The sequence below is a fragment of the Chrysemys picta genome, chromosome 1, assembly GCF_011386835.1.
Source record: "Chrysemys picta bellii isolate R12L10 chromosome 1, ASM1138683v2, whole genome shotgun sequence".
NCBI lineage: Eukaryota > Metazoa > Chordata > Testudines > Emydidae > Chrysemys > Chrysemys picta.
The window spans coordinates 95064046-95089996 of record NC_088791.1 but is presented as its reverse complement, the minus strand read 5'-3'; the positions used below and the strand labels follow the sequence as shown (position 1 = coordinate 95089996).

The following is a 25951-nucleotide window of genomic DNA, read 5'->3' as shown; positions in this document are numbered from 1 at the left end:
ACGACATCCAAAGGGAGTGACGGGCCCCATGCTGATCTTCTGGATTGGGGGTGCTGTGCAGGCAGATCGGGAGTGGCAAGACTTAGCAACACGTCCCAGGAACACCCTCCCTCTGGCTGATGAAAGGAAGGGTGACATGCAGCCCTCCTTGCCAGACGGAGAGTCCTCCATGGGGGTGGGTGAGAGGGGTAAATCCAAGGAACCCTCTCAAGAACAAGCAAATGGGCATGGCTGAAACATTGGGGAACTAGATGGGGTTTGACTAGATGATTGTAGGGAGGGGCAGGAGGCACATGCAATGTATCTAATGTCCAGGAACCTGAATGCAGCTATTTCTTGCACAGCCACAGCCTCCCCTCCATCAGCCTTGCCGAGCCCCTTCCAGGAAAGAACCGTGCAAATCAGCCCTGCCAGGCGCCTTCCAGGAAAGAGCAGGGCAAAATCCAGCTGTTGAGCAGCTGGGCCCTGACATTTACATCTGTAAACACAGGTTTTAGAGCTGTGGAGAAAATGAGACACAAATCAGTCCCCTGCCCACGGGAAGTGCCGTCTCCCAGAAGAGGTGCATTTTCAAGAGCATGTTGTCATCCGCTCTGCCTTGGGGGTGGGAAGGGAGCTCTGCCCAGTGCTGGCTGGGAAGGGAGCTCTGCCCAGTGCTGGCTGGGAAGGGCAATGGCACACCCTCTGCTCTCCTAAACACACTGGTCCCAGGCCAGTCCTGGGGGGACACCCTGGAGTCAAGGCGATCACTGAGGAGGCCTGTCTTTTTCTTAGGTCTGGTCTATACTACCCGCCTGAATCAGCGGGTAGAAATCGACCTCTCGGGGATCCCCGAATCGACGCTCTAACTCCACCAGCGGAGGTGGTAGTAAGCGCCGCCAACAAAAAGCCGCAGAGGTCGATTTTGCCGCCGTCCTCACAACGGGGTAAGTCGGCTGCAATACGTCGAATTCAGCTACGCTATTCACGTAGCTGAATTTGCGTATCTTAAATCGACTCCCCGCTGTAGTGTAGATGTACCCTTACACTATGGCAACGCGTGTGTAGCTTGGCAGGCTCGTACAGCCTCACTGAATTGGGCCCATTCTTTCCCCAGCCACACTGGGGAACTCATGCCTCTCTCTTTCATTCTCTGGTCACTCTGTTTCTATTATTGAGTCTGGCTGATTGTGTCCATGGCATAGAGTCAACCAGGCTCTCCTGCAGCTGCTAATTCAATTTCTATGGGCAGTCATATTCGGATGAGTCACCCCAGGGAGATGCAGCCAGGGACTGATTTTGATCACAGGCATCTGCTGAAAGCTCTGCCATTTGACTCGGTGAGTTTGGGGGGGGCCAGCAAAGAGGAGCCTGCGACTGAATATAAAAGGCAACAGCATTTCCACCCTTTTGGCCCAGGAGTAGCTGATTCTTTCGCGGCTGGGAGTGTCTATTGCCCTGCAGCATGTCCGAGGTCCCCCTGCCCTCCCAAGCACCTACACGTGTGCAGATCTCTGCCAATGCACCACAGCCCTGACCTGCAGCACCCCCCCATCTTTGCCAAGGTGCCTCTCTCCTGCACTACAATACCTCCTGCTGTACCAATCCTGCCCTGCACCACACCACAGCTCTGCCCATGCGCCCGATTCCTGACCTGCAGCCCCTCCTGCTATCCCAGTCCTGAGTTCTCCCTCCCAGCTCTGCTGATGATCCTCTGTCCTGAATCGTACTATCAAGGAACTAAATGGACTCTAGAGTTAGTTTTACCCTTGTGGGGGGATGGGAGCCCCGCACAGTAAATGGGGGCATGAAGGGCCTCTCAGAGAACGAGCGCATGTGCATTTGGGAGCCTCTCAGCCTGCCTTGTGATTTAGAGACACAAAAAAAAAGACAAGCAAAGCTGTAAGCCACAAGAGGCAGAGGCTTGGCCCACTGCCTGGATTCACTCTGTTCTTTAGATTTAATTATAGTTGAGCCGTTTTGCAATGAAGTAACTTTTTCCAGAGCAGCCCTTTCACTCCACAATGAATCACCCTCACATGGACCGAACCCGATGTGGTAAATAACATGCAGAACCTATGGGAACGGTCCATTGTGACTGGGCACAATGCTCCCCCCACTGTCTACTCAGGAGTGGATTTGAAATTCAGGACAGATCTGTACAAGCACTGGGTGCCCCAGAAACCTTCACCCACCTCGCCCCAGAATGGTTGTGGGCATGCACCATGCAGGACAGCTGAGTTGGAGTCACTTGCCTCCCAGCTGTTAAGCCTCTCAGCCCTGAGTGACTTGACAGGGGGCTCTATGGATCTGGGATGTATCAGGTGGTGGGCTGGCCAGCAGTTGGGTGTGCACTGGCATCTACAATATCAGGAGCTGAGAATGGAGCTCAGATCCCAAGAATCCTGTCCTAATCCTCTCTGGATAGGCAGAGAAGCTCCCATTTCATTTTGCATGGACCCCTTCCAGTTCCCCATGCACCACTTTGGCTCTGGTCCTTCTAGCCACCTTAGGCTGTCTGGAATGAAGGGTCTAGCCCTGCCCCACCCCACCCTGCCAATTCTCATTCAGTTTAACGGTTTGGGATTTTGTTCTTTGAAAATCTTGGGTTTTTGTTTAAAACACTCTCATCCTAAAACTATTTTCCATTGGCTCTGTGGCCACTGGAGCAGGATCTGACTCCAATGACTGGCTGGCTGCTTGGGGAAGGTGGGGTTTAGCATCCAGGGGCTGGGGAGAAAGCTCTGCCTTGATAGCTTTTGGGAGGGTGTGACCTATCTTCAAAATCCCCCCCACCCCAATTGCTATTTCTGATTGGCTGAAGGGAGGGGTGACTCAGGGGGTGACTCATCAGCTGCCCAACTATTTATGGGCATGGGAGCAGCACAGCCCTTGCCCACATCTGTCTGATAGATCTCAGCAGCTGGAGGGAGAGCTAAAAAAAAGCAGCACCATCATGTCTTCTGTGAGTGAATGGGGAGGCTTGTGCTTGGGGAGTTGGCTGCAGGAATAGAGGGGTGAAATCAGTGTTGTGTTGGAAAGGGTGACTGCTGCTTGCAAGCTGGAGGGAGTTGGGGTGGGCTTTGCTGAGGGTTGTCTGTGCTGCCTAGAAGGGATGAAAGGGTGGTGTGATCTGAAGTGGGCTGTGCTGTCCTAATGTCCTGTAATCCATGAGAAGAGTGGGGCAGTGAGGTTTTACAAAAACTGATCTCTGATGAGAGCAGTGGGGTCTGTCTCTGCTCCCTAGGAAGGCTCTTCTCTGCTCCTTTCATGGGGGAAGTTGGGTTTTTGGGGTGGGGTTTTTTGGGTGGGGAATAGTTTGCAGTTGCTTCAATGCCTAGATGACTCTTCCTCTAGTGACTTCCCCCTTTCCTACCCACAGATGGGATACTGTTGTAACAGCAGCTGGCTCTTTCTGAACATCCTATGCCCAGAATACCTTGCTTGTGGCATGAAGCTGTCAGAAAGTTCTTGGTTTTTTTTTTTTAAACTGCTTTCAAAGGCAGCTGTTGGGGATTGAAGGGACCAGCAGGGTGGAGTTCCAACGGGGAGTGGCTGCAAGGGAATTGCTTGAAGGTGCTAATACCAGAGGGGTTGTTGTACCTACTGGTCTTCCCCCTTCTACCTTAGCGGGAATGACTAGGAAATACCCACTCTCTCTCCTTTCTCTTCCCTAGAGTGGTGGGAGGAGGAATGACTTTAGCCAGTGCAGCCCAGATGCATAGATTGTGCCCAGGGACTCTGTTCCAGCTAGTTGGTATTGTTTGCTCATTGGCTGCTGGGGGCAGAGAGGGGTGTGGGGCTGGGACCCTGGGTATGTTGGAAGCTGCAAAATGAGTCCACCGCTAGGAGCCTGGGCCACGGTGAAAGTGCCTTGCAGTCCTAATCTGAACCCTGTGGCACCATGTGGTTCTAGAATGGGTGTGGGGATGACTCTCTCCTGCTGAGGCTCTGGTCATTGGCAGGTAGCCCTCTTTCTCCTGCTTCCCTATTGGTGCAGAGGAGGAAGAGCAGTTCCTAGAAACTCTAGGCTGGTAAAAAGTTGCTGATCTGTGAGTGCTGGGAAACTGGGTGGGGCAGAGGGGCTCTGGCAACAGAGTAGGGCCAGCACAGTCAGTGGTTACCTCGTGTTCAGACCTGGCTTGGGGGAGCAGTTCTGCAGGAGTGAGTTCAGTTGCACATGCCCACCTCAATCCTAGCTCTGAGGCTGTGACAAGGAGCTCAGTTAATACCATTTGGGTCACCCGGGGGATGCAGACAACACCATTCAGACCACCCCACCATACAAACACACGCTTCACAGTAGCTATCCTGGGACAAAAGCTTCAGCTGCTACCAACCCACAACAGGGCTGCAACCAGTGGTAGGAGTCTGTGCTCATACCTAACCAAAGGAGCTTCTGCTTCAATGCAGCTGGGCTGGTGTGTGAAGACTTGGGAGCTGCTAAGTGAGGGGGGGTGGGAGTGTGTGGCCGGAGCTGTCTTGCGTATGGGGTGTGTAGTTGACTTAGATTTCAGGAGCCATTTAGGACTCATGTTTGTGGCGGGAAGCCAGGTGGGGTAAGATTTCCCCCTTGTAGAATGTTAGTTTCCATAGGGGAGCAGCTACTATGTTGGGGAAGCAGTGAATGCCCCAACCGTTATAGGTCACTCCTCTAGTGGGTGTAGTCTTTGGCACTCCTCCTTGGGTGTGTGGGTGGCAGAGCCTGTCTCTCACTGCCTGAAGTGATGTGCCAACACCTTCTCCTGTCCCCAGCACTTGTCCCCAAAAAGCTCAGAGTCTCTCACTTCCATACCTATGCCCCATTTCCTACTGCAGGCTGGGTGGGGTGCAGGAGGGGAGCAGCTAACAGAGCCAGAACCCACGGGACTAACATGTCCCTCTCTGGATTCCTCAGGGACTAGTTTGTTCCAACATGGGTCTCAAGGCTGGAAAGCGCATTGGTGTGAAGGGCGAAATCTCTGCAGGTGCCAAGAGGTAAGTCATGCTGGGGGAGAGGGGGAATGTACAGAGGGGTCTAGGGAACATGGCAGGACCTTTTTGACTATGGGGTGGAGGGAAGGATTCCCCCTTGCTGTGGGAGAGGGGAGTGGCTTTGAAAGGGTTAATGCCTAAAGCAGCACTTTCCAGTGAGTCACTACCTAACATACATGGAGGCAATCTCTCCCCCCACACCCCTTCTGCCAAGAGGATAAGTAGAACCAGATGTAAGTCCACCAGTCCCCTCCCCTAGTAGCAACCACATCCCCTGTAGTGCAGAGAGGGGAAATGGAGTAGCTCAGTGTGAAGAAAGGAGATGGCCTCCCTCGGGGTGTGGTGAGCAGACAGGTGGGGCTTTTGGTTGGAGGAGGGCAACTGGATCTGAAGGAGCTCCTCCAGCTGCAGACCTGTGGTACAGCTCTGCCAGGCAGAGGCAGCCTTGATAGAGTTGGTGCCTAGACATACCTGTGCGGGGTCTACTCAGCAAAATAAAAAAACCCACAAATGGCAATCTTTCAGCACCATAGCATGACCCCAAGTCTCTAGCAAGTGTGAAATATCAGAACGGGACAGGGGGGTAATAGGAACCTATATAAGAGACCCAAAAATCAGGACTGTCCCTATAAAATTGGGACATCTGGTCACCCTACTCTAGACCCGGGCCTTGAGATTCACTGCTCTGATTTGTTCTGGGTTTTTTTGCTGTGTAGACTTGCTCTCTGAGGGTCTCTACTCTCTCCAGCATCTCTGGCCACCAAAGCCCAGCGAGTCTGCGTCCCCTTTGTGTGTGGTTGGCAGGGCTTTCCTGCCTTGTGGGAGTGGAGTTTGGCTCCCACCCTGGGAACAGACCGGCATTCCAAGGAGCAACATGCCCCAACTCTTCCCACTCCCTTTGAAGTGTGATAGCATCTTGCACAGCCTTCTGTACTGCCTCTCCCTAAACAGTACACTCTTGTCTGTATGACTGAGAGCCCCAAGGGAGGGAGGAGCCCCATAGGGAAGAATGGCTGTTCCCCCTGCAAGATCCTGTGGGATGAGATGTGCTTATTAATCAGTAATTGCTTCAACTGCCTCTGTGGTGGAAGGTGGCAGCTGATTAACAGGGAACAGCAACAATTACTCATTTAGGACAGGAAGGGAAGAATGTAGCACCCAACTGAAACCCAATTCTGAAATGCAATTCTCCAAGCTGGTCAGGGCTAACACCCCACCCTTCCTCTTCTGAAAATTGCTGTGGACCCAAGTATCCAGGGCCTCTGTCTCTAGCCAAAAGACTGCACCCTGCTGGGGCAGTGCCTCAGGAAAGAGCACCCCCTACTCACTCCTCAATTCCTCCTGCAGAACCCTAGGGCTTTCTTGAAGGGCTCCTATACAAATTCTGACCTGGTGCTGGTCAGATTGAGGTGACCCCCAAGGCCACAGAGGTAAGAGCATATGGTGCTGCTGCAGTCCAGGGTGCCATGCATGAGGCTGCCATTTTCTCACTAGTTTCTTCTGTCTTGCAGCTTTGTGCTGAATCTAGGGAAAGACCAAGCCAACATAGTGCTGCACTTCAATGCACGTTTTGATATTCATGGGGATGTCAGGACCATCGTGTGCAACTCCATGGACAAAGGGGAGTGGGGTGCTGAGCAGAGAGAATCCGCCTTCCCTTTCCAGGAGGGCACCAATGTGGAGGTGAGGCCTGGAATGACCTGGATCTGGGTGGTGTCCCTGTGCATGAGACACACTCAGCTGTGTCCCTGAAAGGGAGGGCTGAAGTATTACACAGAGGGGGCTCAGTCTAAAGTTGGGCAGGACCCTGTCTGGGCAGGAGGCCACATCCACCTCTCACATATCCATGCTGGTGAGGCAGAGTCCTGACAACCAGTAAGCAGCTGCTCCAGCCCCATGCTCTAGCTTAAAGATCCTGCTACTTGGGCAGGAGGAGAAGATGGGCATCTGGCAGACGTGTTCTCTGTGTTCCTCCCTTGCAGATCTTCATCACTCATGACCCAAGTAATCTAACAATTACTTTGCCAAACAACCATCAGTTCAAGTTCCCTAACCGGTTGGGTCTCCAGGTCATCGACTTCCTGAATGCAGAAGGTGACTTCATAATCAAATCCATCCAGTTGGAATAACTCCCCACTCCTCACACACCAAAGAGATATTTAAAAGGAAACACAATAAACACCACTGAATTTGGTCTACTAAACCAACTAGCTCTTTCTTGTGTCTTCTGCATTTCCCACAGCACTCCACATCCATTCTGGGTCTGTCACTTCCTTCTGTCAGATCTGATGGCACCTTGTGTAGCTGAGTGGGATTGGGTCAGCTTTGGCTTGTTGTCCCCAGAGAGGCTATGGGACACTGGAGGGTGGACTTCCTGAAGGACCAGGATAATGTGACCAAAATATCAATAATGGAAAGTACTTCTATAGCAGGGTGGCTGTGCTTGGCACTAATGAATGCAAGAGCAGGTCTTTGCTCTACTTAGCTTATTGCACTAAAAAAAAATTTAATATCAGGATCTAGCTTCACACTCATTCGGACTGAAAGGAGTCTGGTAAATGTGTCTAGTCCTGACTCTACACATCACTAAACACTGCAGAACAGCTCAAGAGGTCTAAGACCTTGACTAGAATAACAGTGGTTGCTCCCATGTCAACACTGAATGTGTACAGAGTTGTATGGAGGCACAGGAGTGGGGTGTACTAGGTTGTCTCACTTCTACCTACATTTGTTTGTGAAGGCCCATCTCACTCCCACAACACTGACTGTACTGTCTCCCAGGGTTGCTAGCCATCCTGAAGTAGCAGTAGTGTAACACCAACAGACCCCGGTCGGCGGTGGGCAGGATTGAACTGGGGACTTCTGGAGCTTAGTGTATTAGCTAAGGCTGTAGAGCAGACTCATTTTATATCTCTAAGTGGTCTCACTGCCACTAGATGGGATAGAACACCACACCCAGAGGTGCGTGGGTTACACTAGGAGCAGTACAGTACTTCTTTGCCAGTCATATTCTCAAAGATAATTGACCTATTATCACTGCTGCATGTGCACCGTGCCCATGTTACAGACTACACTACGGTCTCCCTCTACTAGTTTACTTTGAATTCCAAGCATGAAATCTATGTGGCACTTAAGGCTTGTACACACTACCACTTATGCCAATATAGCTATGTTGTTCAGGGGTGTGAATAAGCCACCTGAGCGACGTTAGTTACTGACCTCCGTGTCAGTGTGGACAGCACTATATCATCAGGAGAGCTGCTCCCACTGACAGCTGCTGCCTCTCATGGAGGTGGTTTTATTATGCTGATGGGAGAGCTCTCGCCTGGTGGCTGGAGAGTCTTCATGAGGTGCACTGCAGTAGTGCTGCTGTAGCGCTTCGAGTGTAGACTAGTGCTTGCAGAATAATCACTCCGGAGGTGGAAGCAGAGGCTAGCATGCTTGCTCCTGCACAGACCCATCAGAGATTGTAGGGGGAAAATAGGGGCCACAACAGTGGGCTCCGATTGTTTTGTGGCACCCATAAGAGCCAATCTCTGTGCTGCTTTCCTGTGTGCAGATAAGGTAATGCAGTGTGCTGGCTGGGCTACAGCATGATACTTCTACCCCTGCCCACATCTTCCCATTCCCACAGCAAAATTATACTGCACTGTCAGCACTGAGTGTGAGCTGCACTCCTACTCCCAGCAGCTTAAAGCCAGGAGCTGCTGCCTATGGCAAGGCATGTAAGCTGTACTTTTGTTATCCCTGTTAACGAGCCAGTGACTGTGCGCCTCTTTCAGGCTAGTCCTGGGTGGTGTGACTCTCACCACTCCCCGCTCCTTCCATCTTGGGCATGTGATGATGAGGCATGTTACAAACACATGATACATTCCTCCCCCTGCTGTGGGTAAGTCGGTCTGCTGGACTGAGCCTGGCCCTGCCCTCCACCGGGTGCTACCCCCGTCCTGCTGGAGCTGTGCTGCCTCAGAAGCAAGGGCTGGCCATGGGTGGGGAACATGGATAAGTTTCTCTATTAAAATATCTGAGGGGAAAGCCAGGGCCTCTGTTCCCATATTCATGCTAATTTCTAAACAGGGCCAAACTAAGGCAATTCCCAGCCTGCCCCTGTGCCATAGCCATGCCCCTCTTGGGGGTTTTAGCAGCAGGGACCACCCACAAGAAAACTGTCTACTGGGCTGGCCAGGGGCCTGCTCTTTCGGCCAGGGAGGCTTCACCCTGCTCCCTAGACCATCACTCCCTGTCTTTAGGCAGACAGGTATCTCCAGGAGGAGGTAGGACAGTCTCTCCACCTGTCTGAGCAGGACTCTCTCTGACCCTGCCTGTGAAGGGGTGTTGTTAGCAGGGCTGGCTCCAGGCACGAGCGCAGCAAGCTGGTGCTTGGGGCGGCCCATGGAAGGGGGGCAGCACGTCCGGGTCTTCGGTGGCAATTCGGTGGTGGGTCCCTCAGTCCCTCTCGGAGGGAAGGACCGGACGCCGAATTGCCGCCGAAGGATGAAGCTGCCGAAGTGCAACTGATTGCAGCTTTTCTTTTCTTTTTTCTTTCTCTTCGCCGCTTGGGGGGGGCAAAAAAGGCTGGAGCCGGCCCCAGTTGTTAGTGAGGCTCTACCTTCAGATGTCTCTGCTGAGGATTGTTCACAGCTCTCTTCCCCCACCCCAAGCCATGGGGCAGGGGTCAGCAACCTTTGGCCTGTGGCCTGCCGGGGTAAAGCCCCCTGGTGGGCCGGGCCGGTTTGTTTACCCGCCGCGTCCGCAGGTTCGGCCGATTGCAGCTCCCACAGGCCACGGTTCACCGTTCAAGGCCAATGGGGGCCGCGGGAAACGGTGCGAGCCAAGGGATGTGCTGGCTGCCGCTTCCTGTGGCCCCCATTGGCCTCAGATGGCGAACCGTGGCCTGTGGGAGCTGCGACTGGCTGAACCTGCGGATATGGCAGGTAAACAAACCGGCCCGGCCCACCAGGGGGCTTACCCTGGTGGACTGTGTGCCAAAGGTTAATAATAATTAATGGAGATAGGTATATCTCCTAGAACTGGATGGGACCTTGAAAGGTCATCAAGTCCAGCCCCCTGCCTTCACTAGCAGGACCAAGTACTGATTTTGCCCCAGATCCCTAAGTGGCCCCCACAAGGATTGAACTCACAACCCTGGGTTTAGCAGGCAAATGCTCAAACCACTGAGCTATCCTCCCCTTTTTAATATCATGATCTAGCTTCACACTCATTCAGACTAATTTATTTCAAGGTTGCCGATCCCTGCAGTGGGGAATTCAGTCCCTCCCCCATTAAAATGAATGGGAGCTGTTCATACTTCCCCTAGCCCTTGTTTCAGGCCATCTCACGCAAACATCAGCACGTTGGTCACACCTGGAGCGCCATTCATTTTCCTGAAAGCTGAGATTCCAGGAGCCAGGCCCCTTAGTCCAGCCTTGATGCTAAATTGGGTACTGCCTGAAATGACTCTGCAGTCTAATCTCCCCAGAGCCTGCTGTGAGTCATTGCTAGCCAGAGCTCGCTAGGGCTCAGCCTGTTGCCAGCGTGGAGAGAACAGCCTTCCCTGCTAGAGGCACTAATAGCACATGTGTCTGTGCTCCTGTTTGGAATCAGCTGCTGGGCCTCCTGCTCCCTCCACCTGCTCACTCTTTGGTGAGAGGGCTCCGATGGTGTGTCTAGAAGGGGGTTGAATTCCCTTTCTCCCACCAGCAGAGGGCCCAGTAAGGATCCAAGAGGATTAGCATTCAGAGGAGCGTCTCTTTCTTGGAGAGCCCTAAGGGCTGGTGGTAGGTTAAGTGGGTGGGAGAGTTGGGGGCTACAATGGACAGTGAATGAGGAGGGGCTCTGAGACATTTGGGAAGGAGAAGGTGCCAGGGCAGAGACCATCACTGCTGCTCGGTAAGAAAACAGGAGACACTGCAGGTAAGTACAGAAGGCAGAGCTGGAGATGTATTTAATATTCCTTGGGAGACTACTAAGCATCAGCAGAGAGCTGCATTAAGTCCTGGCTGCAGTCCTTGGAGTTTAATTGCCCGAGGTTCCCCCCTGCCTTCCTTTCCCAAGCCCCCCGCCTGGCAGTCCCTTGGAGGCCATGGGCATGCCTTCTGCTTGGACCCTACCCTGCTTCCCTGTCAGGAAGAGGACCTGCTCCCCTGCCGGCCTCTCCCCGCTATGGGCCAGGTGCTCGCGGTAGTTCCGGGTGAGCAGGGTGTAGAGGAACGGGTTGATGCAGCTGTTGCCGTAGGTCAGGCAGGTCACTCCAAAGTTGAGGTATGCCTGGGTGGTAGGGCTGATCCCCAGGCCCTCACTCCAGTACAGCTTAGCAAGCTGCCAGGCCCAGAAGGGTACAAAGCAGGCCCAGTAGGCTGCGATGATGCTGAAAATCCTGGAGAACAGCTTCTGCTTCAAGGTCGGGCCTGTCACCCACGGCTGCATGGCCGCCACTGAGGTCCAGTAGGCTCTGGCAAGGCGGCAGTACAGGAAGCCTAGGATCAGGCCAGGAGCTAGAATGCTGGTGGTGAAGAGCACCGTGAGGTAAATGCGGAAGGCCTCAGGCGTCCAGGTGGGGAAGCAGATCCGCTTGTTGTGGCTGCCACTGTCCCGCAGTTGGATCATGACCATCATGGGCACAGTCAGCAGCAGCGAGAGGATCCAGAGGGCCAGGCTGGTGAGTTTGCGGCAGCTGTTCCCGGCTTGCCTGGCCCTCAGTGGCCTGGTCACTGCCCAGTACCTCTCCAGGCTCATGGCTGTCAGCAGGAAGATGCTGGCATGCATGGTGAGGAGGTCCAGGCTGAACAAGAGTCTGCAGCCCACGTCCCCAAAGAACCAATCCTGGGCAAAGTATGTGCATACCACGAAGGGGATGGTGGAGAGGTAGAGTAGGTCAGCCAGAGCAAGGTTGACCACATAGACACACAGGGAACCAGCTGAGCGGCCAGACACGCCTCTGGATGTCACCACTAGTGTGTAGACATTCCCTGTCATCCCAAAAAGGCACATGATTGTCAGGATGGTGCCCAAGAGCCCAGTAAGTGGGCTATCCTCTTCTAGGTTAGTACCATCATCTGAGAAATTACCACACTGAGCTTCCTCTCCCCCCTCTGCCATCACTGGCCCAGGGTCACAACACACGTTCTGGTAATGAGAGAAACTACAGCATGCACTGCCAGAGATGCATTTCCCCTTGGTGTGTGGTACTCTTGTAGACTCAATGTGGGGACAGCTGGGGAAGGAAGGAGTGAGAAGAAACCTTGGCTGACCTGACACCAAAACATTCAGGGAGAGTCTATTTCTCACACCAAACAATACAGCTCATTAGGTTGTCCCAATCCTTTACAAGCCCGGCTCAGCAGGATTCCTTACCAGTTGTCAGCCCCATGGAGTTGAGAAGAGGCATATGCCTTCAGATCCAGGGTAGCCAAATACCCTTCCATGTATGGTGAGGTGCCATCGGCTCTCTTCATCTTCTTCTCCCCTCCCTAGTGTTCACTGGCCCGTGGAGACCAACAGAAATTCCTCCTCAGTGGGCAAGTAATTTGTCTTTCTTCCGGATCTCTCCTTCCTCTCAGCTTAGAGAAAACCACAGGAAAATTGTGATTCCCCCCAAAACTATCCCATCATCCCCTCCGGGTGGAGGAACTTGTCTAACTCACAGCTTTTAACACCCAAGTGTCAATGCTCTCAGAGTTTGTACTGAGCTCTTAGCCACTAGGTGAGGAATTGCATTAGATTTCTCCCCCTCCTCCACCCACTTTCAGATCTTTCTCCTTTTCTTTCCTTTTTCTTTTCACTCTTTTGGTCCTGCCTCTAATTTTCCCCTCTGCAGCTGCTACTTCTTCTTTCACTCCTTTTAAGGAGGCTTTAGGTGTAGGATGACACTCCAACTCCCTTGGCTGGCTGAGAGCGTCAGGGAAAGTCATTGCATCCCAGAGTCAGACTAGAAATGCCAGGGTCAGTGTTGGAAATGTGTTAATAGGGAACAAGTTGTCAGGGCAGCCAACACACTGTTTTTCTGCCCCTGACCTGGAAGGGGATGGGAAAAGAGGCATATGTGGGTCCTGGGTGGACTGGACACACTGTGGAGTGGCATTTGGGGTTGAATCAATGAAGTAGGTGCTTTGCGTTGTAAAGCCCCACATATGCCCCATCGATAGTCATACACTGGTGCAAGATTTCCCACTGCTGCTGATGGGGCTGCAGTCCACCACTTGTCCCATTTTCAATAACACTTCATGGGGTGTGAGCACCACTCCTAGACACCCAAAGGGCTGGTATCTTTAGACCCCCAAAGTGTGATACCCTGTCCCCTACCCCTCAACCCAGTGTACCTACAATGGGGTGTCTATGTTTGCATCACTGCCCCCTAGTGGAATATGAGGGACCTGCCTTTCTAGAGGGTAGCTTCCCTTTGCTAGATGAGCTACTGGAGCTGCTCCTTCCTTAGATATGGGATGAACTGGATTGTGCTTGTCCACACACTCTACTACGTCTTACTGCCCTTCCCACATCCATCCCCTTTGCCCAGACATATGCCATGTTTGCTATCCAGTTGGGGACAGCCCTGCTGTGAGGCTGGGGTTACATAAGCAAAGCCTATGTTTGCATAGTATAGACCTACATGTAACCCAGAGTTATCAAATGTACCATTGTGTGTATATTGGGGAGGCTTCTTGGGAGCCTCCTGATCCACTGGATTCCATCCTCAGTATTGTTGCTTGTCTGCGCTGGAGCCAAATCCCTGATTGTATCTAGTTATTGGCAGTATCGCAGGGATTAGAGTGTACAACAGCAGGCGGGGGAAGCAGTCTGTACAGGGTCTATAACGCCCTCAACACTGTAGTATCTGAATGCCGTCCCAGGATTCACTAAGCGCTATGACCAATATGTGTCCCATTTGGTGCATTCTCTCACGCTCATCCTCTCCCCAGGGGGAGAATTAAGTGTGCAGTGGAGTGTTTTGTTTTGGTAAGGTTTTGTTTCGGGGGGGGGGGGGTGTTCTTTTTAATGTATACACTGCTCTGTTTTTAGTGGAGAAGGCAGGGCAAAGAAATGCACCTTGTACTTACAGAGGAAGGGGTGGGGTTTGTGTTGATCCTTAGTTCCTGGGGGAGTTCATGCCACAATCTCAGGCTAGGTCTACACTACCCGCCTGAATCGGCGGGTAGAAATCGACCTCTCGGGGATCGATTTATGGGACGCGACAATCGATCCCCGAATCGACGCTCTTACTCCACCAGCGGAGGTGGGAGTAAGCGCCGTCGACAGGAAGCCGCAGAGGTCGATTTTGCCGCCGTCCTCACAGCGGGGTAAGTTGGCTGCGATACGTCGAATTCAGCTACGCTATTCACGTAGCTGAATTTGCGTATCTTAAATCAACTCCCCCCTGTAGTGTAGATGTAGCCTCAGACCAGCCCCTGAGAGAGCTCTGGCTCCTGCACAGATGAGCTTTACCCTCATGGAAGAAAGTGCCATTGTGCCAGGGGAGCAAGGCGGTTGACCACCGTCTTCATCCCTGAATGTGAGGTGATCTCCCGTCAGAAGATGGAAAGTCCCTCCGATCATGGTGGTTCCAGGCCAAAAGGCAGAAAGGGATCCCCCCCAACAGGGGCAGAGAAGGAAAGTGAAGCTGACTACATTCATTTTTTGTAGGGTGTAACTTGATTCTGATGGAAATAGTCATGGCCCTCTCTGCTCACCGTAGAAAAATACAGACTCTGCCCCCTTTATTCTGCTATCATGTTATTCATGTTTCCTCCAAGAACAAGTCCTTTGGGTTAACTTTTAACAGAACAGGAGTTCACCTAACCAACAATAAACTACAATGAGATTTTTTATTCATTTCTTTCTGAGCTTATTACATTACAGAGTGCACCGTTAACTCCAGTTAGCCCCTGTTAATAGACACTATGTACATACACATGCTGCTTGTATAATAAACCATGGAGACATCAGAAGGGGTTGAACCTGCAACTTCCAGGATCCAAAACACAGGTCTCTACTGCTTGAGCTAATGAAGAACTCTTTTAATTATGTATAAGTAGCAGGCTGTTATACTTGTTGGGGCCAGGCACTAATAGGAGAACATGAACCCACATGCCAATCCAGTGTATTACACTTCTATGGAGGCAGTGTTGCCTAGTGGATAGAACATTGAACTAGCAATCAGGAGACCTGGGTTCTGTTTTCAGCGCTGTCATGGTCTTCTGGGTGACCTTGAGCAAGTTACTTCACCTCCCTGTGCCTCAGTTTCTCCATCTGTAAAACTGGAGAGAATTATACTTGTTCCTTTGTAAAGTGCTTTGAGGTCTATTGCTAAAAAGTGCTAGATAAGAGCTAGGTATTATTATCATGGAATGCACACAACTGTTAAAATGTACAGCTCAGAATGAAAACAGTCTCTGCCATACTGTCGATAGTCATATAGTGTCTTCCCCATACTCGTATCAGTGATTCCCTAATTTATATATGCACATACACACCAGTCCTTTAATCTTTGCAGCAAAATTTTGGAAGAAGGTCGCCTGTGAATATGTGACTTGATAGTTGTTGAACTAGGTTATTGTGTGCAGCTGGCATGGTCAATGAAAAAGAAGGTGCCAGCCCTGGCTGTAGAACTAATTTTCTAAACGTCCTTCCTGGATTTATGATGGTAAAATGTCAAACGTCATTATATTTCCAGAAAAATTCAATTCTTCCTAAGCAACTGAGAAGCCATTTCCTTGTAATGTTATAATTGCTTCTAGACTACACTCCCTGCCAGAGCTGCACTCCACCCTGCAAACCACCCATGTTGAATGAGTGCTTACTGTTTCCACTTTTATGGTAGCTTCCCCTTTTCCAGTAAGGTGCGATAACGGAAGTTTAAAAGACAACACCCCCTCCCCCACCCTTCACCACTCCTGGTACTCAAACCTTTAAAGCCCGATTGGATGACAGACCCTTCCAGTCTCCAGTTCGATCACAACATTGCTTAGGAGTGGTCTCAGTGACTGGTTGCTTTGAATGTTCAGTCTTGAAATGTGTCTTCCATTTAAAGGGGTACAGCCTAATTTGCTCCCCTGCAACAAAGGGAGGTTGGTTGATCTGTTTAAGAAAAAGTGCTCCAAACCATGAGGTACTGGGAGAGTCTTGATTCTCTGGTGCACAGCTCCTCTTCTCTCTCATAGCACTCTCCCAAAGGGCTAAGGCAGAGTAGAGCTGCAGTCCAGTTCTCCGGGGGGTTCCTAGGAGCTGAGCTTGAAGTAGGCTTCAACTGTAGGGAAGGCAAATAGAGGGTATATCAGAGCAGGGAGACAGGCCAGCCTCAGTTCTCTCTGTTATGAGGCTGGTGGGCGGGTGCAGGAGGAGAGAAGTGAACACCATCCTCGCACTTACTTGCATACTCCTGGGGGGTCATGGGCTGTTCAATGACCCGACTGAAGGCCGTGATCCAGTCCTGCTGGTCGCTCTCTGTCTCGCAGGTGAAGAGATACTCCCGGTCGGGGGTAACGATGGTGAGGCCGTACTGCCAGGAGAAGCTGCCCTGAGGCCCCGCTGGCAGCCCTTGCTTGACGCTGTATCCATGCTCCCTACTGCCCACGAACACCTCGCCTTTAGCAAACGCATCCTGCACAGCAGGAGGGAAAGGCAGATGTGTCATGGGGAGGGATTCGCTGGCATCCAAATAGACATGGCCCAGAAGCGCCTGAGCTAGGGGAGTTTGGGAGACGGGGCAGAGCAGATGAGTGCAAAAGGTCTAAGGAGGGGTGACAACAAACGGGATAAAGGGAACTGGTGGTTCAGAACACCAGGGGAGTTATACTCAGAGGAAGCAACTAAGAGGGGATGGGATTTGGGAAGGGGGGTGGGAGGGATGAGCAATGATCTTTGGAACAAGAGACCAAAGAATATGGTGGGAGGAACTGGAGGCTCTAGAAGGGCATTAAGGGGGATTACGCAGAGGGTGGCTGGATAAGAAGGGTCTCCTGTCCCCTTCCTGCTATCTTGAGATAGCATCACTTCCACCATATCGTTATTATAACCCAGTTCCCATTGCTTGCAGGACTGATGCAAGCACAGGGCTTGGAATGACTAGGTGGTGGGGGAGAGATGTGTGTGGAATGGGGAGGCCAAGCATCTGTTGATGGACATTTGGGGAGTTGTGTCTCGCCTCCACACCACTAGGGAAAGGGACCCTTCAGCTGTTCCTCGCCCCAGAGCACAGCACAATAAAGCTGGATGCAATCCAAGTTCTGACTTACCAATAGGGTGACCAGATGTCCTGATTTTATAGGGACAGTCCCGATTTTTGGGTCTTTTTCTTATATTGGCTCCTATTACCGCCCACCCCCGTCCCGATTTTTCAACACTTGCTGTCTGGTCACCCTACTTACCAATGGATCCTTGAAGTACATGAGTCTGCGGTGATCCAGTGTGAACCAGCGCTTCTTGAAGGCCTCTCTCTGCTGTGGAGGTGAAGAGGGGACATTTATAGGAGGAGAGTGCCCTCTGCGGGGGAGAGAGGGGAATTGCTACCACATTTCATTTAAATCCGGGCTTCATCTAGACCAGGGGTTGGCAACCTTTCAGAAGTGGTGTGCCAAGTCTTCATTTATTCACTCTAATTTAAGGTTTCACGTGCCAGTGATACATTTTAACATTTTTAGAAGGTCTCTTTCTATAAGTCTATAATATATAACTAAACTATTGTTGTATGTAAAGAAAATAAGGTTTTTAAAATGTTTAAGAAGCTTCATTTAAAATTAAATTAAAATGCAGAGCCCCCCGGACCGGTGGCCAGAACCCAGGCAATGTGAGTGCCACTGAAAATCAGCTCACGTGCCGCCTTCGGCACGCGTGCCATAGGTTGCCTACCCCTGATCTAGACCAGGGGTGGGCAAACTTTTTGGCCTGAGGGCCGCATCGGGTTTTGTAAATTGTATGGAAGGCCGGTTAGGGGAGGGGGTCTTGGCCTGGCCCCCACCTCCTATCTGCTCCCCCCCGGGACTCCTGTCCCATCCAACCCCCCCATTCCATGACAGCCCCCCTGGGACCCCTGCCCCATTCACACACCCCCGCTCCCTATCCCCTGACCACCCCTGGACCCCCGCTGCCCCATCCAACCCCTCCTCTCATTCCTGACGCCCCCCCTCTCCCCCCCCGGGACCCTTGCCCCATCCAACCATCCCTTCTCCCTGTCCCGACTGACCCCGGAACCCCTGCCCCTGACTGCCCCCTGCTGCCCCACCCAACCCCCCCTCCTTCCTGACTGCCCCCCCCGGCACCCCTGCCCCCATTCAACCCCCTGTTCCCCGCCCCAACCCCTATCCATACCCTCGCCCCCTGACCACCACCCCAAACTCCCCTGCCCTCTATCCAACCCCCCCTGCTCCGTGCCCCCTTACCGCGCTGCCTGGAGCACCGGTGGCTGGCGGCGCTACAGCCGCACTGCCCGGCTGGAGCCGGGTCAGGCCGCCGCCACCGCGCAGCACAGAGACCAGGTCAGGACGGGCTCTGCAGCTGCGCTGCCCCAAGAGCTCACAGCCCCACTGCCCAGAGCACTGCGCTGGCAGCGGAGCGAGCGAGCTGAGGCTGTGGGGGAGGGGGGACAGCAGGGGAGGGGCCGGGGCTAGCCTCCCGGGCCAGGAGCTCGGGGGCTGGACAGGACAGTCCCGAGGGCCGGATGTGGCCCGTGGGCCGCAGTTTGCCTACCTCTGATCTAGACACACAAACTGGTCTCAAAATCCCTGCCCTGGAGGGAACCCACTTCTGCTGAGGTGAGAAGGGGATTCAGCACCCATGTTCTTTCAATCCTGAGTGTCTCCACCAACATACAGACTTCTCACCCAAAGGGCCCCTGAGCTCAGGTGACAGGGAAGGTCAGTCTCCAAGGTCCATATGCACGCACATACATACACTTAATAAACCCACTCTTGTGGGATGAGTGAGGAATTCAGCCTCCATCTTCATCTAATTTTGCATCTCCTCATTGCCACCCTCACTGCTCCCCAATGAGACCCCAGCTGTGCCCTAGCTGAGGCACAGAGCAGCATTGCCGCGGCTCTTTGAGAAGTCTGGGGATATGATGACAAACATGAGGATCCTGAAATGAACCCGGGCAGGTCAGGAACCCTAGTGTCTCAGTTAGATTCCTTGTGCCATTCCATCTTACCCTGGGACCAGTCTTCTCCATGTACCCCTCCTTCAGGAATTTCTGCATTAGTCGGCTTTTGATCTGCATAAAAGGAGAATGGTATATCCCAGTACATCTTTCACTTTAGCTGGTTCTTCTTGTTCACTCCCTCCCTCTCAGCCTGCCCTCAGCGCTCCAACTCCTCTCTTCTCCCTCCTCATGATCTTAATCCCCTTCTAAGTTCCATCTACTAATGTCACTTTCCCTGCTTTGTCAGGGGAGAGGGCTGTCTCCAGGGGATACGTCAGAGAGCAGCCCTTCTCTGCCCATCTCAGGCTCCTGTAACCGCACCACTGTTAGCTTGGCATCCTAAGTTCCCTCTAAGCTGTGCAGCCGCGCAGCAGGCTATCAAGGGCCACGCAGGCACACAGCAGGGAGAGGTGTCTCTCCGCCGGCCCCAGAGCTGCCATGGCCGGAAAGAGGCACTCTCCCCCAGCCCTGGGTTGCTGTAGTGAGAGAGGGCTGGGGGGAGTCCTCTTTCCCCACCACAGCCCTGGGGCAACCTGCACCCCAAACCCCTCATCCCTGTCCCCACCCCAGAGCCCGCTACCCCAGCCAGATCCCTCACCCCCCCTGCACCCCAACCCTCTGCCCTAGCCCTGAGCCTCCTCCCACACCCCAAACCCCTCATCCCCACCCCAGAGCCTGCATCCCCAGCCAGAGCCATCACCGCCCCCCCACACTCCAACCCTCTGCCCTAACCCTGAGTCCCCTCCCGCACCCCAAACCCATCCTCCCAGCCCCACACTAGAGCCCGCACCCCCAGCCAGAGCCCTCATCCCCACACACACCTGAACCCCCTGCCCCAGCTCTGAGCCCCCTCCCACACTCTGAACTCGGCTCCACCCCTGCCACACATCACTTCCATATTGGTGCTCATAGCAAAATTCATTCCACACATGGATGTAAAAAATTAGAGGGAACATTAGCCAAGCCACAATAGTGAGTTCTTCCCCGGAGGACTCTGAGAGAACAGATAAATTCCTCTATCTGGGTGGTATTAGATACCGATACCAGCAGGGGGGCTGGTTATTACTCTCAGGTGATCTCTTACCTCATTGTCACTGGCCATGGGAAATGCCACCTTCAGGTAATGAACCTGCACTGCGCGTATCGCATTGAACCAGTCCACTATCTCCTGGGGAGGGAAGCAGCACAGGAGAGAGAGCTTCAGAGTGACCGGTGCTGACCCACCCCTCCGAACAGCTCCTTGGGAATATGTATGAGCTCCTCTTGTGGCCCACACTCTCACAGCATTCCTCAGTTTCAACCCAAAAGCCTATATACCAGTCTCTACAGTGGCTCCTAAATTATACAGCAACTCATCCCCCAGCCAATCCTCCTGCCCCTTTCCCTCCAGTGACACCCCCCCACACACACATGCAGCACTCCCACAACATGTAGTACAATGATTCTGCCAGCATTTTCCTACACCATTCCCTCCAGCACCTGCTACTGCTAAAGGCTGGGATTTCTGTCTCGGGCTAGGACAGGCCCCTGTACCTTTCCATCCTCGTGGTAGAGGAAGATATTGCGGGTCTTGTTATCCTTGAGGTAGCAGATCTGCAGGCCATTGGGGTTCCTGATCTTTACTGGCTGGAATGTGGCATTGATGGTGTCAATTTTAATATTTATTTTGGGCTCTTTTGCCTGAGAAAGGAAATGGAATCGGTGAGATCTGGCCCTAAAGATACAGATGGGATAGAAACCAGTGGCTAGAGACTGAGAGGCACTGACAAGGCAAGCGGAGAGGAGTCCTCTGGGCAGAGAGAGTGGAAAGGCTTTCCTAGCACCAGCAGAGGGAGTGTGTCAGAGGTTTGGATGCATTGACTGTAAAGAGGAGAAGAGTAATGTCTCCGTGGCACGAGGTAGGGGCTCTCTCCCCAGGTTGGGCTGTGCTGGCAGCACTAAGGGAAAATCCCTCTGGGAATGTAGCGAATGGAAAGGATCTCCTTTTTACCAGTAAGGGACGCTGTATCCCAGCATGGGGGACTCTGAGGGTGCAAGGGAGTCCTCAGGACTGTGTGGGGAGAATAGAAATGTCTCCCTGGCACCAGCAGGGGGCACTCTCCCCAGGTTGGGGTGCACTGCGAGGCAGGAGCTGCCCTCCAAGTAGACCATACTCACGTCCGGTTTGGCAAAATACTTGAGACACCCATCTCGCTCAGACAAGAGAAACTTGCGGGGTAAGAACTGCCCGTTATCCCGGCCCCGTTTCCATAGGATCCCTTCCTTCAGCCCTAGGAACAGAGAGGCCAGTCTGTGTGAGAGAGCTCGCTCTCTGCACGTACGCCTCAGCCTCCCAGCCCGCCACACGTAGGCACTTGGCAGTGACCCAGAGCTCTGCCTGCTTCGTTCTGCATGCCCTCGGGTGCAGGAGTTTGCTTTGCTGCACTGACAGGAGAACTTCAAATATGACCACTGTCGTCGTTGGGAGTGGGATGGAGGAAGACCGTGATTCCTTAGCCTGGGGCACTGGCCAAACCAGCACTGTGAACTCCATCACGTCAGTGCCAGCTGGGACACTAGTGCTGTGAGCTTCCTTGTGGCAGTGCCCAGCCAAGATGCCAGCACCATGAGCTTCCTCAAAATAATGCCCTGTAAGTACAAGCCAGCATGTGAGCTCCTTCACAATAGTGCTGACAGGGCCAGTGGAGATGTCAGTGCTGCGAGCTTTCTCATGCAAGTGCCCTGTCAACACCCAGCCAGGGCTGGGGCAGTATAAATGTGAGGGATAAATCCATGCCGTGCTCTTACCGTTGGAATACGGCAGCTGTCTCCCTGGCTCAGTGAATTCCTTGCGCTCATACTTGGCCCGTATCCACTGCTCCCTCAGGACTCTGTGGAGTGACACAATGTGGGGCTTAGTGACAGACTGAAGGATCCCAGAAGTGACCACCCTCTCTTAAGTAATCATTCTTACTGGCAGTCGGCGTGGGTTGGCTGGTAATAGTAAATGGGGATGTGAGCCTCGTACGTGGCTTTAGCCACTGCGTTCCCATGCTGCTGCAGGAACTGCAAAATAAGACAGGAGAGTCAGTGCTTTCCCTTTGATGCAAATTGCACTGTGGGCCTTTCCCACCCACCTACACGCAGGGTGTAGCCATCTAAGCAGATCCCCTTTCCCATCCACTGAAATGTCCCTGGATGAGAGACTACACAAGGGTTGGTATCTATCAAGTCTCAAAGGCCTGGTCTGACTTAGAGACTTACATCGATTGTACTGAACCCAATGTAATTATCGCAAAAGTGGTTAACGTGGGGGCAGTGCACACGCACTTGGCGTGTGTACATTTGTTTAGTGCTCTTGCTGTTCCATCCCGTGTATTGTGGCAGCAGCAAAGCCTTTTGGGAACATATCCCAGAGTTCTCAGCTCGTCTCCAAAGAATGGTGCTATACGGGTGATTCTGCATGGCCGTCTGGGAGACATGGTGAGTGCCCAGGGGGACAGTGGGCGGAGAAGTCAAGTTCCCATAGATCCTATTGGATCCAGCACTATTTGGAGGCTTTTTCCAGAGCGCCGTGGAGTCTTCCAAGGTGGAGGTGGAAGGGGTGCCATGCTTGGACTATTGAGTCCTGCATAAGACCTAGGGCCTGGTCTCCATGGTGTTGGCTGGTGGGGAATCAGTTGTGTGCAGCCAAGGGGACCCCGGGTCTTGGCGGGGTATGTTTCAAGCAGACTTCCACCCTAGTCATAAAATAACATGACGTAGGAATAATGCAGAGCCATTGCCTTCACTCTGCCCACCAAAGGGTAAGTGCATCATCGTCCATCAAGTTGGGGGAGGGATGGGTTGGAGGGAATCCTCTCCACTGGGGTATTAAAACCCTTCTACTAGCAAAGAGGCTAGTTATGAAATGAATGGCTCAAAAGGCCTGATCATACGGTTTCACTTTCCCAGGACCCAAGAAATTGAGTGTTCTGGACAAAGAACCCCGACTTGAGTTGCACTGCAGCAGGGATGCAGGTAAGAAGACTCTCACCTGCACCTGGGCCTCATCCCAGTGGTCCATCCTCAAGGATTTAACTTTGCTAATGTTAGGGATATTGCGGTGGATACCTGAGCAGCTCAGGCAGATAAAGACACCCAAAGTATGAGATGCCCAGTCAGGATCTGAGGGTAAATAAAAAGGGGATTAGTGGCAGGTATTCAAGGGAGATATGCCATGACTGAGAAATGTGCTGTCAAGGCCCCCAGGGAAATAGTTGAGGAGGGCTGTATAACCTCAATTTCATGTGAGCTGAGTTAGTCACCTGCTGGGAATAGACACCAGCTAATAAAATACATCACTATCGTTCTATCCTTCCTGCTGTTCCAAGCAGTAGGATAATGATCTTATATCTAGATTGTGCCTTTTATTTTTGAAGGATCCCCAAAAAATTTACAGACTCTCTCTTTCTCTCTCTCTCTCTCAGAATCATTCACCCAATACAGAAATGCAGCCACCTCTGGGGTGGAATATGGCAGCTATTTAACAATGCACAGCAACACAAATCACTGTTCAAGGAAGTGAAGAACAACACTGAATTCAATTGAAATGAGTAGGAATTTAGGAAGGTTAAATGTGATTAATTACCAAAAATTGAATTTGGGGCTAACGCCTTAATTTTGCTGAAAGTGCCATGGGGTCTTTTAACCTTCCTCCAGGATTATGATCTTGGATTTCTATTCCTTTCAAAAGATGGCACTTCTAGTAGAACAATATCTCCATGGCAGGACATTGTTTCAGTGCTGGCTCTAAGGAGAGGATGGCTTTCTGAATCACTCACACCACTTTTTGCAGCATCTGCAATTTCTTTAGAAGCTTTTCTGTCAAGTCCTGACCAGGCCTGACCCCAAGTAATTACTCAGCTGTTACATGACATCAGCCCAAGGTGGTGTGGTTGCAAAATCTCCCCATCTTTCTGCACTTCAAGGGGTGGGATGTCCCTGTTCTTCCTCCACTGCGCACAGTAGGGTCTCTTCTACCCAGGTACCATCTCCACACACAGAAAACAAATCCCTGAACCTAGTGTCCAGCTAGGCCAATGACTCTCCCACCATACCTTCCCCCTCCATGGAGGAAAAACTCCTCCAGACAGCCCATATCAAACCACAACCTGACACACTGCTCCCCCAAGGCTAGACAGTTTCTGACACCTACTCCTCCACTTCATCCCCAAAACTGGCTACTCCAGCTGCCCCTCCCATGGAACTGTCTCCCCAACACCAAGCCCCAATTTGGATCCATCTCTGCTAAGTGTCCCCTTCTCTCCGCCTCAGCCTCTTCCCCAACCTGGGGACCCCCTGAGACCCCAGAGACTCACCTGGCTTCCCACAGTCTGCGCACAAGGCATTCTCAGCTCTCCTCCACACCTCTTTTAGGGCTTTCAAATTCTTGTCATCCTTTTCAGCCATTGCCTCCAATAGCTGCCCTTGGGCAGGGCAGGGGCAGGAAGGCAGCTACCTGTGATCAAGCCCACTGGCTCGCCCAAGGGAGAAGGGGCTTGGGGCAGGGGATCAGTAGGGTTAATAAAATCGGAGAGCAAACCCTATTGGATTGACAGAGTGCAGCAGAGGGAAAGAGACAGAGGTGTGTGCAGGCTGAGGAGGAGGAGAAGGCCGACTGTGTGGGCGTGAAGGGAAGTGCAGCAATTAACCACAGAACCGGTTTTTCCGCATTTCTGCTGGTAAAAGGACAAGCTCCAGGAAAAGAACACAAGCCGCAGGCAAGTTGCTAAAAGCAACACAGGTTCAGAGGCGACACCCAGTGTCAGGAGTAATGGCCACCAGGCCGCCTCATAATTAATAATGTGCCAGGGTTCATCAGAGTATCTCAAAGCACTTTATAAGCATTACTGAAGCCTCACAAGCTCCCTGAAAAGTAGATATTATCCCCATTTTACAGATGGGGACAGTGAGGCAGAGAGAGGTTAAGTGGCTTGCCTTAGGTCATACAACAAGTCAGTGGCAAAGTTGGGAGTCCTAATGCCCACTCCCCTGCTGTTACCACCAGACCACACTGTCTACATAGTGATTGGATATTTCAGGGAGTCCTGCAGCTTGTGTCTTGAGGCACACTTACAAGACTGAAAACAACCACGGCACCCACCCTGTAACTAACAGAACAGCTTGTGTCCTGCTCCCAACAACATGGACTAAACTGCAGCTCCTTTAAAGGAAGTCTGGAAATGTGTTGTATGGACTGATGGAAGAGAAGCGGTCAGAACGTGTGACTTGATCTGTAGCTGTGAGTGAGGGGGGACACAGCTAGTTCATGCGACCCGATCTCTGTAGGGACAGAAGAGGGGGATGTGGGACCTGACTGCCAGAGGGGGTCATAAGATATCATGTTATACACATCTAGGGCCTTGCACACCAGCAGCCGCTTTTAAACACCACAATAGAAAGTGAACTTCAGCCTGAGCTGAGAAAGTCCCACCCCTGCCTGAACCTGATTGGGAGGGAGAGGCTCCAATCAAGAACCTTTAATCTTGGAGTCGAAAGGTTCCACAAAATTCTGTGGCAGTTGAGGTTTGGCAGTGGGCTTTTAGCCCCACCCCCAGCCTGAGGAAGCTGACTGGAGTAGAGGCGAGAGTGACAAAAGATTTCAGCCAATGGGGCTTTGAGGCAGGAAAGCAAGTGTTGAGAGGAATGGAGCTCCTGGGATGTTTGCCCTGTGGGTCCTCACTGTAGAGATGCCTTGGGTTTAGGTCCTGGAACTAGAGGTGTGGGGGGTGCTACCGCACCCCCTGGTTTGAAGTGATTCCCATCATATCCAGGGTTTACAGTGTGGTTCAGTGGCTCTCAGCACCCCCACTATGCAAATTGTTCCAGCGCCCCTGCTGGGGCACA

The 25951-nt window shown here is 52.4% G+C and overlaps 3 protein-coding genes and 1 long non-coding RNA gene across 8 annotated transcripts; 2 read left to right on the top strand and 2 right to left on the bottom strand.

Moving 5' to 3' along the window:
• The first annotated feature begins 1244 nt into the window (after nucleotides 1–1244).
• Nucleotides 1245–7156, top strand: LGALS1 (galectin 1). Of its 2 annotated transcripts, none has more exons than XM_042843565.2 (4): nucleotides 1245–1319; nucleotides 4877–4956; nucleotides 6465–6636; nucleotides 6936–7156. In XM_042843565.2, the coding sequence occupies exons 1-4, from the start codon at nucleotides 1260–1262 to the stop codon at nucleotides 7080–7082; spliced, it is 459 nt and encodes a 152-aa protein (XP_042699499.2). In that variant the 5' UTR covers nucleotides 1245–1259; the 3' UTR covers nucleotides 7083–7156. The 2 variants fall into 2 exon arrangements, with proteins under 2 accessions (XP_042699499.2, XP_005302525.2); XM_005302468.5 differs by lacking the exon at nucleotides 1245–1319 and adding an exon at nucleotides 2790–2944.
• Nucleotides 7157–10888: 3732 nt separating this feature from the next.
• Nucleotides 10889–12888, bottom strand: LOC101952439 (urotensin-2 receptor-like). The gene has a single exon (XM_005302632.4). The coding sequence runs from the start codon at nucleotides 12049–12051 to the stop codon at nucleotides 10969–10971; it is 1083 nt and encodes a 360-aa protein (XP_005302689.2). The 5' UTR covers nucleotides 12052–12888; the 3' UTR covers nucleotides 10889–10968.
• A 1867-nt stretch (nucleotides 12889–14755) lies between these two features.
• On the bottom strand, nucleotides 14756–24558 carry LOC101937098 (arf-GAP with dual PH domain-containing protein 1-like). 4 transcript variants are annotated; one of them, XR_010597811.1, is made up of 11 exons: nucleotides 24424–24558; nucleotides 23100–23230; nucleotides 22038–22129; nucleotides 21872–21954; nucleotides 21242–21354; nucleotides 20618–20764; nucleotides 20169–20252; nucleotides 19094–19156; nucleotides 17316–17430; nucleotides 16318–16549; nucleotides 14756–16195 (listed from the first exon to the last, which is right to left on the bottom strand). XR_010597811.1 is itself a non-coding variant. In XM_008179323.4 (11 exons), exons 1-11 carry the CDS (start codon nucleotides 24512–24514, stop codon nucleotides 16167–16169), a joined length of 1137 nt encoding a protein of 378 aa, XP_008177545.3. In that variant the 5' UTR covers nucleotides 24515–24558; the 3' UTR covers nucleotides 14756–16166. The 4 variants fall into 4 exon arrangements, 3 of the variants coding, with proteins under 3 accessions (XP_008177545.3, XP_065437398.1, XP_065437390.1); XM_008179323.4 differs by having other exon boundaries at nucleotides 17316–17387; XM_065581326.1 differs by having other exon boundaries at nucleotides 14756–16001; nucleotides 17316–17387.
• On the top strand, nucleotides 21349–24430 carry LOC112058752 (uncharacterized). The gene is made up of 3 exons (XR_010597836.1): nucleotides 21349–21714; nucleotides 23018–23083; nucleotides 23533–24430. It is a non-coding gene; the product is annotated as an uncharacterized LOC112058752 (long non-coding RNA).
• Nucleotides 24559–25951: the final 1393 nt, after the last annotated feature.